We start from the raw sequence: 14,602 nt of genomic DNA on the forward strand, positions 1-14,602 counted from the left end.
AAGGACCAAAATGTATCCTTCTCTTTTAAGCAAGTAGTATATAGACCTGTGTAGTTTTTAAATACAGTTGGGATTGACTGGCCTACTCACACACAGAAAAGCTCTGCCCAGCATTCAGATTTTCATTGCTTCTCCTTCCACAGAACAGTCAGGGCACTTTGACAAATTCAGCTCAGTCTTGCCAACACTTGTTAAGCCTGTTTGTAATTAGGTCTCCCGCCTACTTACTCAGCACTCCCTTGTTCAGCTACCAACAAGGAGAGTTAGGGGTCAAGGCAAGATTCAGACAGAGAGCTTTGTTTTGTCCAGACATATAAATCTGATGATCAATAAACCGATTAGTCTAAAAGGCGTCTGTGATGTGAAGATCAATGTCTTTGAAGGTGGTAGGGGCTCTACAACTGAAAAAGATTTATGGCAGGGAAGAGCAATTGAAGAGAGGGCTGTAAAGGTTTTATTTTGCTAATGCACATTCTCTTTATAATCCTGTTTGATGGACCCCTAAAACTATGGTTAGGAACCTGAGACAAACAACTGACATCATAAACGGTGCCTCTTTTATTAAGGCAGAACTGAGACTTCTAGTGATCAAATTTTCTTCTCTCCTGATGCTGCCTTTAGTGAAACAGGGATACAGAGGCCAATATATTAAATGTCCAGGATTGCACTGCAGAGACCATTAATTCAGAAAGATCTCTGCCCAGGGCATTATAAGCCCTGAACTTTGGACTCAGCTCTGCATTGGTTTGCTGTGCAATTTTGGTAAGATTGCTGCCCTTCTGGGCTCTAGGTTCTTTGGAAGGAAAAGAGTACTAAATGTAATAAGCCTCTCGTGTCCTGAGGCATAGCATTTCGAAGTCCTAGTTCTGTAACTTTCAGGTTCAGAACTCCTTTCAGGGTCATCATGTCTCCAGTGAGTGAACTGAGTCGTTTGTGTAAAAATCCACAAGGGTTTTTTTAGTTTCTTTGTTGTTGTGTTGATCTTGAGCTTTGAACTCAGGACCTAGTCTTACTAGGCAGCCACTCTACTACTGAGCTGTCCTGATTCCAGCCCAGAGGTGCTTTATATTCCTTAAATTTTAGAAACTTAACTATTTTTTTTTTTTAAACTTAGATGCAGCCCGGGCTATAGCCCAAGAAATTGTCATCATTCCTCAAGAGTTCCCCACAGGGGCTGGGAAGGTGGCTCAGTGGTAGAGTGCTTGCCTAGCCTGCATGAAGCCTTGGGTTCCATTCCTTAGCACCACATAAACAGAAAAAGCTGGAAGTGGCGCTGTGGCTCAAGTGGTAGAGGGCTAACCTTACCAAAAGAAGCTCAGAGACAGAGCCCAGGCCCAGAGTTCCAGGACTAGCGAAAAGAAAAAAAGGAGTTCCCCAACTGGCAGAGCCGCCAGTCTGCTAGGAAAAATGCTCTGCGTTGCTATCTCATAAAGGTCCTGAGCCGGCGCCGGTGGCTCACACCTACAATCCTAGCTACTCAGAAGACTGAGATCTGAAGGTTGCATTTTGGTTCAAAACTAGTTCTGGCAGGAAAGCACTTAAGACTCTTATTTCCAATTAACCACCAAAGAGTCAGAAGTGGAGCTGTGGCTCAGGTGATAGTGCCAGAGCCTTGAGCCTGAACTCTCAGGGATAGCATCCAGGCCCTGAGTTCAAGCCTCAAGACTGGCGCACACAAGTGCGTGCATGCACACACACACTCCCCTCCCCTACCCCCCACACACCGCCAAAAAAAAAAGTCCTGCTGGACATTGGTAGCTCACATCTATAATCCTGGCTACTCAGGAGGCTGAGATCTTTCAAAGCCAGCCTAGGCAGGAAAATAGGAGATTCTTAACCAGCAAAAAGTAGGAAATGGAGCTCTCACTCAAGTAGTAGAGTGCTGCCGTTGAGCAAAAGAAGCTCAGGGACAGTGCCCCAGCCCTGAGTTCAAGCCCAAGACTGGCACACACACACAAATAAAAAGTCGTGTTGGAACACTCAAGAGCTCAGTGTGTCGGTGCCAGTAAGGCAATCTCTAAGAGAGGAAGGTAGTGATGCCCAGAAAGAGCCCAGACTTAGGGCCATGGCTGGTTTCTGAAACCCCAGGTAGGATGCTACTGATACAAATAGTAACCTCAGTCACTTTGAGGAAGTGCCTCTGGGAGCAACCACTGTCTGTTCCTTCTCTCTTCTGTGAGAGATCTCTCAAGATCTCTTCTAGCGCGGCAGTTCTGCTTCCATCCCAAACTGTATGGAAAGTAAGCGAGGTCTTCATCTGCAGCAGCATCTTTGGTCACCAAGGGCATGTGAGCTACTGATATGTATTCTAAGTATATATTCTAAGTGTGTCCTGCTTCAAAACACGAAGAAAGAGATTCTCAGACAAGGTTATTTTTAGACGTGGAAACCAGTTTCTACTGCAGTCTCTTTTGATTTCCTCAGAGGAACAGTCCCAACATTTGGTGATATGGTTTTCCTTGTAGCATAGATGGCTTCTTGTTCCTGCCCTGGGGCAGATGGAATTTCCAGAATATATTCTCCAGGAGCTGGAGAAAAGTCATCTGCATCACTGACTTTTTAAAGAATCATAAAATCTAGCCGGGCGCCGGTGGCTCACGCCTATAATCCTAGCTACTCAGGAGGCTGAGATCTGAGGATCGCGGTTCAAAGCCAGCCTGGGCAGGAAAGTCCATGAGACTCTTATCTCCAATAAACCACTAGAAAACCGGAAGTGGCGCTGTGGCTCGCCTTGAGCTGAAGAGCTCAAGGACAGCGTCCAAGCCCAGAGTTCAAGCCCCACGACCAACCAAAAAAAAAAAAAAAATCGTAAAATCAAATGGGTATTGGTGGCTCATGCCTATAATCCTAGCTACTCAAAAGGCTGAAATCTAAGGATGGCAATTTGAGTCCATGACATGCTTATCTTCAGTTAAGAACCAAAAAGCTGGAAGTAGAGCAGTGACTGAAGTGATAAAGTGTCAACCATGAGGAAAAAAACACCTGAGACCACCTATTCACCCAATTAAGAGGAAAGCAACACTGAAGCCTAGATCTCTGCCTCCAGAGATCATGCAGAAACAGTTCCCCTGAGCTGAAAGGGTCCTTGGTGAACATCTTTTAGGTAAAACAGTGAGCATAGAGATTGAGCCATGCCAGCCAGATCTATGCAGGATAGGGAAGAAGCCACCCCGGTACCTTCCTACTGGGACTTCAAAGCCAAGCTTTTTTGCTATTAGAGTCCTTAGACTCTAAACTAAAAATACTTTCCTGCCTGAGCCTCAGGAACCCAATGTAAAGTGGTCAGGGTCATTTCATGAGCACCTGGTTTCCTGGAACAGTTTCATTGGTGATTCTGTAAGCATGAAGCTTTGTGTCTGGGAGGCCCATGGCTCATGTTTCCTGTGAGCATAAGATCTGACTCTTTTCCAGAGGACACATGGGCAGTAGTTGATATGTCTGCTTGTGAGCTTCTTGGGACTACTCAGCCCCAACTTTTGTCCATCCTGCTGAGGCACAGATATGGCATAAGTCTGGGTCAATGTGAATCTTTGTGATATCTGATATAGGTCTTTGGGACATTGAAGTCCCAAGCCCTAGAGAAGGAAAGAAGAGCTAGCTCTATTGAACAAAGTTCAACATCCAGAAAATGGTGGTAGGGAGGAAAGGATTGTGGTTAGTGAAAGTTCATAAAGGGGAAGGGAGAGAGAAGGGAAAAAAGAACAAAAGTTAGGGGGGAGCAAGAGAGGACGAGCAGAAGAAGAAACCCCTGGGGTCCTGAGTGAAGAGACAGAAGAGTGAGGAGGCAGTAGCAATAAGGGAGTGGGCTGAGGGGCTTCCTGTCTGTGCACCTGCCTCTCTCACAGGCAGCTCAGAATCCCTGGCTCAGAAAGGGTTCTGGAAGAGACCATCCAGTTCTTCTCTCTTGTTGTATTGTATGAGATGAGAGCCTAAATCAGGCATGCAGCCCTGTGTACCAGGGCGGAGGGAAGCTGCCTCTGCAGTATACTTCTGGGTATAGCCCTTCTCTGTTTGTCCTCATCTGTTTCCACCCTTCATTCAGCCCACTTTTGTTTGGGGAGTTGTGCCTGGGTCATCTAACAATGCCATCTAACAATGCTCTTTTACCAACTAACCGTGTGTCTTTTCTTGCCTTGACACAGGATATACCGCAGGGACACCATACAAGGTCCCACCAACCCAGAGTAATACTGCTCCACCCCCCTATTCCCCATCACCCAACCCCTATCAGACGGCCATGTATCCAATCAGAAGTGCCTATCCCCAGCAGAACCTGTATGCCCAGGTAGGTGCACACGGTGGCCTGGGCCAACCTCTTCTGCAAGAACTTCTGTATTATGGGTAGGGTAGAGTGGGGTCCAGTCCAAGAAGAGTTTGTGAGGTCTGTGTAGGCATGAAGCAAATTACCCTCACTCCACCTAAGACCCTAAAAGGATGAAGCACAAAGTCATTTATATGAGCAGAGCTCAGATGTCAGAGGTGCACAGGCACTTAGAGATCATTTAGCTCGACTCCTTTCTTAAAAAGTGGGGAAGTTGAGAGCAGAGAGCAAAAAGGCTCGCCCAAGGCCGGGAATGTGGCCTAGTGGCAAAGTGCTTGTCTAACATGCATGAAGCCCTGGGTTTGGTTCCTCAGTACCACATAAAGAGAAAAAGCTGGGAGTGGCCCTGTGGCTGAAGTAGTAGAGTGCTAGCCTTGAGCAAATGAAGCTCTGGGACAGTGCCAGGTCCTGAGTTCAAGCCCTAGGACTGGCAAGAAAGAAAAAGAAAGACAGGAAGGGAGGGAGGGAGGGAAGGAGGAAGGAAGGAAGGAAAGTAGGAAGGAAGGAAGGAAAGAAGGAAGGAAGGAAGGGAGGGAGGGAGGAGGGAGGGAGGGAGGGAAGGAAGGAAGGAAGAAGAAAAGGCTTGCCCAGTGTAGCACAATGAGGTCAGGATAAGACCCTATATATATGTGTCTTGGTCTTCTCTCACCCCCACACCTACCTTTCCTTGTCTAAGTAGGTGAGCAGGTAGGAAGGAGAAAAGGACACCGGCCCTGGTACCAGCACCCTATGTGGCCTTGGGTGCGTTCTTCTTAATTCTTAGTGTGCTATAGTACCCCGAGGTAGTCTCCCTTGGCTGGAAAATGTGAGCATTCAGGAAACTGATGTGACTAGCCTAACTATGACATATTTTTCTTTGTGAGTTTTAAGTGGTGAGGAAAGCATTATTTTTTAGTTTAAAAAAAATTAGCTGTATTGCAGAATAGAAAGCAAAACTGAAAGAAAAAGAAAAAAAACAGGCCCGAGATCATCTTTTCTCATTTATGGGCTGTTAGACCTACTGGGTGCTTGTCATCATTTAGTATTAAGATTTTAGAACTTCTAGAACAGGATAATCTCAGGGACCCCTGTGTACTCTTCCCAGGGGCCAGCAGGCCTAGGTGATCTGAGCACTGGGGAGTCACCTCAAATCTTTGTCTTCATCCTCACCTTTCGTATAGGAGAAATAGATGGTGAGAGATATTTTGGGAAGTTCCATCCACTGGTGATGTTTCCAGAGTATGAATTGCCAGCGCTGCAGCAGAGTGGTGATACCACCCGCCCACCTTCAGCGCATGTGCTTGGTGCTCTGGACTTCCTGGCCCTCTTCACAAGCTTAGCATCTGATTGACCATATTTCCTAACCTTTAAATGTGAAGTAATTTCTAAAATCACATTGCAATAAAATCCAAACATAAAATGTTTAAAATGGGGTTAAAAGAAGAAAGCTTTTATTCCAGTAGGTCTTTACAGAAACGCTAGGAGCAAGGCAGGATGGGAAGAACCTTGCATATTTCAGAGCAAGCTGAGCCAGCACGGAACTAACCACAGCCACATAGCCCTAGCTGGGACCTGGATCTTGTGTCCCTAGACCCATGCTTCTTAGGGTCTGAGAAAAGCAGTGGCCATCCCTATCCTCTTTTCTCTATATCCCACCACCCCTCTCCAACAGCCCATGTGACCTGAGCCTCTTTCTCGTAGGGAGCCTACTACACACAGCCGGTATACGCTGCTCAGCCCCATGTCATCCACCATACCACAGTCGTCCAGCCCAACAGCATTCCCTCTGCCATCTACCCAGCGCCTGTTGCTGCCCCCAGGACCAATGGAGTGGCCATGGGCATGGTGGCGGGCACCACCATGGCGATGTCAGCAGGTGAGGGCAGTTCTGCCTCAGTGTTCATTGCTCTCCTCCAGGAACTCCTAGCAGAGAGGGGAGCAGGCATGGAGCTGGCTGTATCACTGCATAAGAAACCCTGAGTTGGGGGGCAGGTCTGCGAATCTAGAAAGACCCTCTGTCTCAGAATGGAGGAAAACTTCACCAAGAAGGTGAAAGCCTTAAAGGGTAAGCCAAAAGTTCAAGCAGAGAGATAGAAGAGCAAAGGGGAAGCTGGGTGCTGATGACTATACAGGAGGCTGAGATCTGAGGATCACAATTCAAAGCCAGCCCTGGAGGAAAGTCCATGAGACTCTCATCTCCAATTAACCACCAGAAAATCGGAAGTGGTGCTGTGGCTCAAAAGTAGTAGAGCAGATAGCCTTGAGCATAAGAGGGAAGAGGAGTATAAGCAGTATAAGTTGGCAGAAAGATGGAGAGGTGCTAAGGCATTTCAGAAATAGGGGCATAGAGGAGAAAGGGTGGCTGGCACCACTGGCAAGAATAAGGCATGGACTTGAATGCCTTTAGGTAAGGGTACTAGCAAAGGGCTTTAAGCAGGGGAAGTACAGGTTGGGTTTGAGTATGCTCATTGGCTGCAGGCTGGTGACAAGATCAGAAATGGGAAGGCTGGAAGCAAGGCAGCCAGTGAGAAAGCTATCAGGAAAGTTTGGGGGTGGGGGTAGGGCAATAACACTAAGCTTCTGGTAGCAGCAGGGAGTCCAGAAAAGTGGGCACAAGGTCAGTGTTACTCAGCCAGCAGGAGCACAAGGCTCTGTCCTGTAATTAGTTCTGAGGGATGGCAGAAGCAGGAGTCTCTGAAGATCCCTCCTGCATGCCACAAGTCAGACCAGAGCACAACTGTATGGAACCTTGAGGATGCCGGTGGAGAGCAGAGGTTCAGGAAGGTCTTTGGATAGGTAGGAAACCTAGAGAGAAACGGGTGTTCCATTGAAGGATTTAAGAAGACTAGCTGGCAGAGACTCAAGCTTTAAAGAACCATCCAAGTCTCCAGCTGAGGGAAAAAAGTACCAAGGGTTAAGTGGGCATTTGGATTTTATTTTGTCCCATATACTAGCAAGCTACCAGATACTTGCTCAGTGCCATCCCTGTTGTTCAGGTCCTAGGACCAGATATTCATGAGTCTGATAAAAGTCCTGTCCTTAGAGAATACCAGGCTAGCATAGGAGATAGAATCAGACACCAGCAATTGCTGCTCTTCGGGGGGTTTTTGGTGTTTTTGTTTTGTTTTTGCCAGTCCTGGGACTTGAACTCAGGGCCTGGGCACTGTCTCTGAGCTTCTTTTACTCAAGGCTAGCACCCTACAACTTGAGCCACAACACCACTTCTGGCTTTTTCTATTTATGTGGTATTGAGGAATCAAACCCAGGGCTCATGCATGTTAGGCAAGCGCTCTACCACTAAGCCACATTCCCAGCCCAGCAAAAGTGGGAGAGCCAATGAGAAAATGAAGCAAAAGGGCTGGTGCTATGGATTAACTGGTAGCACTTGCCTTGCACCCTGGGGTAGCCTCATCATCTTTTTTCTCTGGATATTCAGGTACCCTGCTGACTACACCCCAGCACACTGCAATTGGGGCACACCCTGTGTCCATGCCCACATACAGGGCCCAAGGAACCCCGGCGTACAGCTATGTGCCCCCGCACTGGTAAAGCCTGCAGCCCATCCAAGTGAGTGCGGCTGGATGGGAGGGATGGGAGGGATCTCATAAGAGGTACCACGCAGAGCCGCCCTCACCTTCAGTCTGGAGCGTGTATTGCTTTCCTGCTACATGGTTTGTAATCCCCTCATGCTATACATGTCCCACCTCATTCATAATTTGCACAGTGGCTCTGCTCTCTAGATAAATATGAAGTTGAACAGCACTTTGTAAAAACTGAACTGGGACTTGCACTTCTGTCCTATACTGCTGAGTTCTTGTGTTCTTTACTATGTGGTCTTCAGATAACAAATGTGATCTAAACATAAGTCAGATGTTAGATCTGGTTAGAGCCAGGTGGAGACCATGGAGTCTCCACCCACTCCCCTGGCTGCTCTCAGCAGCTCCTGAGGTAGGACCTGCTCCAGAATGGTCACCTGGAAAGCTGAGCCCCTTGTCTCCCTTACCATCCTTCTCTTTCAGGGCTCTTGATACTAGGACACATCTCCCACGGTTAGAGGGCAGGGGAAGCAGGGATAAGCAGCCTTACCAGGAGGGCACATGGGGCTCCCTGAGGTAGCTTGGAGAACATCACTGTCTGTTGGTTTCCCTCCCTCCCCAGGTCTGGAGTCACACATTGTATGCAACTACTCAAGTCTTACACCGGTGCTGGAGCAGTCCCCTAGCAGCACCACCTCTACTTGCAAGAAGAGACAACGGAAGTGCAAGGGTCACTTTATGCATCTTTAATGGTTTTGGTTTTTACTTTTGGTTTTTGTAAAAGCTGCTTTTTCTAATCTCCTGCCTCTCTCCCTTTGCCCCTTCCCCCCCTTAGCCACTGCCTTCCAGCTCCACCCCCTCTTCTCCCCGACCCAGCCATGTCCTCTCTGCACTTCTTTTCTTCCCCAAGTGTCCTGTCCCCAGGATCCCAGCCTAGTGGCAAGCTGAGAGTGGGTTTATTGCAGTGGTTCATCTGAAGGCTTGATTTTATTTGAAAAGCATAAACAGGTCTGAGGTAAGAATCCAGAGCTCTTGAGGAGACCACGTCTCTGAGCGACTGTTTCTTTTCTTAAGAGTTCAGGACATTACCATGTCCTGACCCAAAGAAATGTCTTCTGAGAGCCATGGCAACAGACCAAGAACAAAACCACGTGACTATGTAGAAGTGTTTATTAGCAGCTTCATACCCCAGGCTGAGAACCTGGGGAAACCAGAGTCTTTGGGAGAATTTGGGGAAGGAAAGAAGGGGAGAGAGGTGCTTGCCTGATGCTTTGGTTTGAAAAGTCTCTGGCTATATGGTTTGGGCCTGGACCTTCTGATTTGCACCGTGATGTTAACTGACCTGGCACTTCCTCAAAAGGTAGCTTTGACCTCAGACTTGCCAAGCAGCCGCAGGCTGATGGAATCTCAGAGTCTGGAGACTTGGGAAGGCCAGGTGCCCAGTGTAACCTAGACCTCAGCCTCTGAGCCTTCCTGGCTCACTCTAATGAGGAGCTTCCTTCTGATTAGAGTGGGAACCTGTGGCATTTCTCTCCCTTGCCCTTCTGTCCTTCCAAGTGCCGGGGCTCACCTGTCTGTCTATGAGGCTGGCAGGCAGGCCAAGCTCTTGGTTACCTTGTGCCATTCACGGCCAAAGTGAAGGAACCACATTCCAGGTGGGTGCTGATGGCTCTGAAGGTCAGGATAGTGAAGGAAAAGCAATAGCAATAATCATTTCATAGACTCATGGAACTGAAGAGACCTTAGCAATCATCTCATCCATTCCCCTATTTGACAGATTGAGGAAACTGAGGCCACAAGAAGAGGAAAGGACTTTCCTGGACCTCACAGTAAATTAGCATTAAATGCAACCTTCCTACCTAGTGGCATGTTGCCTACACAAATTTAGCTAGGGATGGATTGGCTTTGTTTCATAATAATTGTCAGCAGCCTCATACCTGGTAAGCTCTGCAGTGATCTCTGGGCTCGTTTCTGCTCTTTTACCCTAAGGATTCTAAAGGTGGGGGTTGAAGACTGGGCAGAGGCCACATGGGGGCAGATGACAGGAACAGAAATTGCAAATGAAGAAATAGCATTTGGAAATTCTGTGAAGACATCTGGAACTTTCATCCTGTACCTGATTCTACACTTAGGAAAAGGAGCAGGTGGGCTGGCTGAAAAGGAGAGGCCATGCTTTTAGGACAGTAGCCCCTCATCATCCTGGGAAGAGAGGAGAGTGGGATCCATCAGGAGAGGAGGACAAGTATGAGGCCCAGCAGAATGGGCTTGCCTGGGGAGAAGAGGGACCCCCAGGACAAAGAGGCCCCTGCTAGTCTCATCCAGGAGCCTGGATTGTCCAGCATCAACCGCCCTCTACCCAGCGCATAGCTGAGCCGGCAGCCCTTCTGGGGTGGAACAGGAACATTACTGTACAAAATGGGATCATTAACAACACTTGGGACTTCTAAATAACTATTTTCATTTAAAATTCATGTAAACTTGGATGTATCCTTTCCCTACTTCCAGTGTCCCCCTAAAGGAGGAAAAAAATCAGGAAGCCTTGGGCTAGAAAGACCTCAGAGCTGTCTGGCTGTTCCCAGGAGGTAAGGGCCATCTGCATCCTCGGCCCAGAGTAGGAGCTAGGGGACACCTTCCTGGCCTTGCAGGGAACTTCAGGACCAGTAAGAGAAGACCGGCTGTTCTGAGTGCCCTGCTTGGAGGCGTGCTGACAGGGTTTCATTGTATCACAACAAAATTTTCCAGTGTTCATTCATTTTTTGCAGTGCCCCCCCCCACCTGCTTTGGTTTTGAACAGGTGGGCAAGGTTGTTCTAGATTATGTCATATGTGTTTGAAAAAATGCCAAAATAATAATAATAGGAAACCTTTGCATTTGTCAGGTGCTTCATAGATTTCAAAGAATTTCACAGCCTTTAATTTACTGGCCCTGTGAGATGACAGGATTACCTACTCCACCTCTTTGAGAAAGGAGAAACAGGCAAGGAAACCACCCAAAGTTGAATTGAGCGCTGGAATCCTGACAGGACTCCCAACGTGGCTGCCTCCAGAGGGGCTGGTGGGATTGAAAAGAAAAAGGAAACCTAGGAATGACCTTGTAACTTTTGTTCTTTCTACACCAGTAAGTAAAAACTTGTGCCTCACAGTTCACAGAGCAGTTCCACATCCAGTGTGTGGTTTCACCCTGATATATGAATCCAGGCTGGATTCTGGCCCTCCCCCCATAGCCTTGTATACTGAAGCGTCTTCGCTCTGCTCCCTGACTTAGCCTTGTATGTTATTCAAGATCAAGGGAGGCCCCAAGGTGAAAAGGCATTGAAATGCTGTCTTCTGCAGGAGCCAGGCCCAGTGTCTCTTTGCCCCAGTATGAGCGCTGGAACCTTGGCACAGTTGGCTTCACCCTCTTATTTAACAGAGATCCACAAGCCTGGCCACGCTTGGGGAGTCACTGCAGAGGGACTGAGCCCAAGAAATCCAGGCAGTGTTTGCATCAAGTAAGTTGAGCACGGCTCCTAGCAAGGTCCTGGTGGCAGGAGTTCTGTCACCCAAAGATTCTGGATGGCCCTGGACTGCTCAGAGCTAGAAGGGCCCTCCCATCCCAGGTCAAGGGACATGCACACTTGACAGTGAGCTGGTGTCAGCAAGCACACCTCTTCTTCCCATGCCACTGCCCCTCCCAGCTCAGCATCTTCGTGGCTGAGGCCAGGGGTAAATATTCCATTCACCTGTTCTTTCCCCTCACTGCTACTTGACCTTGCCTTCAGCAACCTGGGGTTCAGGAAGTTTGAGTCTGGAAACTGCATTGCGTCTGAATCATGAAAGTCTGAACCAAAAAAACAAAAATGTAATTGTCCCCATGAGACAGCAGCAAATGTGCTGCTCCTTCTCATTGTCTGCAGTGGCCCTGACATACACTTCCCTCCCCTGAATGTTCTGTGGGGGCACACACAGCTGGCCAGAGCTCTTTTCATATGCAAAGTACTTCAGCAATGGGTTGCCAAACTCCCATTTTATAGATGAGAAAGCTAATTCTCCAAAGGGCTAGGGATCCTCATAAGTAAAGCTCTGTCTGCTGCCACCTGCTGGGTGTCCAAATAGCCAGCTTGGAGGAGGGTAGGGCTGTCTGCCTCTAAGCCCAGGAAGACTGTGAAGACGCAGGAAGTTCAGTTCTCTTGGCTGAGCAGACTTATGCACTTCTATGGGCCAAGGCCTGTGATGGCCCTGGGGACCAGAAGCATATCAGGTGGCAGCACAGAGGGGATGAGAATTTGCAACAAAGGGCCTCACTTGCACAAAGCACTTAGAGGTGATAGTGCCTACCTAGTACTGAAGATGTGTTCAAGTGCCAAGCATCTTCAGGAAGCCAGCACACACTGGCTTTCTGATCCCTGTACAGATCCAGCAAGATGCATTTGAAGGAGACCCTGAATGGCCAAAAACATCACAACTGGAATTCCTGGGATTGCTTTTTCATGGTGGGAGCCAGGTCCTAGAGAGACACAGAGAGGAAGCAGGCTCCGTGTATCCTAATCTTTTTCCCCTGGCCACTGAAATTGTTCCAAATTTAAAATATTCTCCTTCCATATACCTGGGAGTGCTTCTTTGGAAGGTTTGCTTTGTTTGAATGGCCTTCAGAAATCACATGGAGCTTAAAAGTAGGACAAGCCCTTTGGTCACCAAGTTCTGGCATCCTCATTGTACAGGCTGAGCCAAGCCTAGGAGAGCCCTGCGTATCAAATTCCTTAGCTCTGCTTTTTGGCCAGAGGGGACAGGCCCTGCTCTGGGCTTTGTAGTCTTCACTGCATTCTGGCTGGATCAGTCACCATCACTGCACTCCTCATGTAAAGCATAGTGAACCCTCGGGCAAGCTCTGCTTCTCCACATCACTGCTGGTGTGCAGTCCCCTGCATGCTGCAAGCTTGGGAATCTAGAGAGGCAGGCAGGAGGAGTATGGACAGAGGGGAGGCAGGCTTCTTGCTGGTATGCAGCCTCCTGGAGTTTAGGTCACACCTACCTTTGGAAGCAGGTTTAGTGGAAGAAGCCTAGCCAGGTAACTTAAGACACTCAGGTTTTTGAGGGCATGCCAGGTTGACTTCAGGGTCTGTCCTTTACCCATCCATGTCCACTTTTAGGAAATGTCTGAAATTTGGCATTACAGGGTTCCAAGACCTGGCCTTCAAAATTCCTGACAGGCCAGCTTCAACATTCCATGGCCAATCTTGCCTGAGCCTGACCTAGGTCCCACTCCCTCAGTTTCTTCAATGGGCATTTCCTACCTTGCATGCTGTCAGGGCCAGCCAGGAAACACAAGGGTTGGAACTGGCCAAAAGGGACACAACAGCACATGCCTCCCTAGCTGCAGAAATCAGTGGCTGTGGTATTGAGTCCCACAGCATTCCTGGTAGGGATTTCCTTCCTGAAGAGAACAGAACAACTTTGCATAGAATTGCTAGCCCATGGGTACAGCCATCCTCAGGCTCCAGCCTTCTTCCTCATGCCTAAAAGTCAGGGAAAGTGGGACTGGCCCAGAGTCTGCCTTGGGTCAGTTGGATTATTTGGATCTGGGTTGTGACCCTTGTCTCTTCACCGAAAAGAGGCTAGCAGGGCTTCTGGCACCTGAGGTCTGATGATCTCTGAAGACCCAGGGCCTGTCCCCTCCTGACTTCACGGCATCTGCATCCCTCTTTCATATCACACAGCAGAGAAGCCTGTTCTCATGGCAAGTAACATCCCTGTGAAGAGAGCGTTGTATATGATTTTGTATTTTTTAATTCCTTTTAATCTACAGGTTGGAATCTAATTTTTAAATTTTATTGGAACTCACATTTTAAAAATAAAGAAATGTTTAAAAATGATAAAATAATAATAATAATAATAATAACCTTTGAACAGTGTCCTCCAAGTAGTTTGATCGAAGAATTTAGAGGTGTTTTCAAAATACAGCCTGGAGTATGATGATTGGAAAGCCTGTGGCCTCACTTGTGTGTATGAAGTGTAAATCTGGTTTGGTTTTATTGTTTTGGATTCCTTTGGGTTTTGTTTAGTTTTGTTTTGAAGATCAGATAGTGATCACTCTGAAAGAGATTGAAGCCAAGAGTTTGTAATTATGATATTTACTGTAAGCTGTAGAACATTCAATAACTATTAAAAAAAAAAAGTTTCCCAAAAAAGAAAAAAAGTCCTAGGTGACCAGACTGAGTGGTTTTTGGGGGAGGGAGGTACAGAAGACCCAACACCTGGTTCAAGGAGTCTCTGAGCTTCTCCCCAAATTGATTCTAAACTTGTTTTTAAATAAACAGTTAAGAAATAACTGCTCTCTCTCTGAGCTGGGTGTAGTGGTACTCACCTGTAATCCCAGAACTCTGGTGGCTGAATCAAGGGAAAGTTCAAGACCTGTCTGGGTTACATAGGTAATTCCAGGCTGGTTTGGGATATATATTGCAAGACACTAGAAAAACAATAAAAAAAAAAAAACCCTGTGTTGTACCCCATAGTAGGCTTCACAGGGGGTCTGGTCCAGCATCCCACAGTGATGGAAGCTGTGAAGAGTCAGCTGCAGCACCCGCATGAATTGTGTAATAGGAGCCAATAAAGCCATTAAGAACTGACATTGAGGATGGGTACAGTGGCCTGTAATCCAGGAGGTCAGTAGAATAGTAATTTAAGGCCAGTCAGGGCAAAGAATGAGACCCTATCAATAAGAGGAGTGGTGATGTCCTAGCTAGGCAGGAGGCATAGGTAGGAAGATCAAGACTGAGGCTGATGTTGGG

General features: G+C 47.6%; 1 protein-coding gene across 4 annotated transcripts in view; it reads left to right on the forward strand.

The window, feature by feature from the left end:
* Fam168a (family with sequence similarity 168 member A) overlaps positions 1 to 14,010 on the forward strand; it is a 170,154-nt gene extending 156,144 nt beyond the window's left edge. For 3 of the 4 annotated variants that reach the window (XM_042687563.1, XM_042687535.1, XM_042687552.1), the window contains 4 exons: positions 4,143 to 4,285; positions 6,002 to 6,176; positions 7,737 to 7,867; positions 8,459 to 14,010. In XM_042687563.1, coding sequence (XP_042543497.1) covers positions 4,143 to 4,285; positions 6,002 to 6,176; positions 7,737 to 7,849 — 431 coding nt within the window. In that variant the 3' untranslated portion in view covers positions 7,850 to 7,867; positions 8,459 to 14,010. Of the gene's footprint in view, positions 1 to 4,142; positions 4,286 to 6,001; positions 6,177 to 7,732; positions 7,868 to 8,458 lie in introns of all 4 variants that reach the window. The other variant, XM_042687543.1, reaches the window with a different exon arrangement.
* The last annotated feature ends 592 nt before the right edge of the window (positions 14,011 to 14,602 follow it).

The sequence above is a fragment of the Dipodomys spectabilis genome, unplaced genomic scaffold, assembly GCF_019054845.1.
Source record: "Dipodomys spectabilis isolate Male_0828 unplaced genomic scaffold, ASM1905484v1 ptg000003l, whole genome shotgun sequence".
NCBI lineage: Eukaryota > Metazoa > Chordata > Mammalia > Rodentia > Heteromyidae > Dipodomys > Dipodomys spectabilis.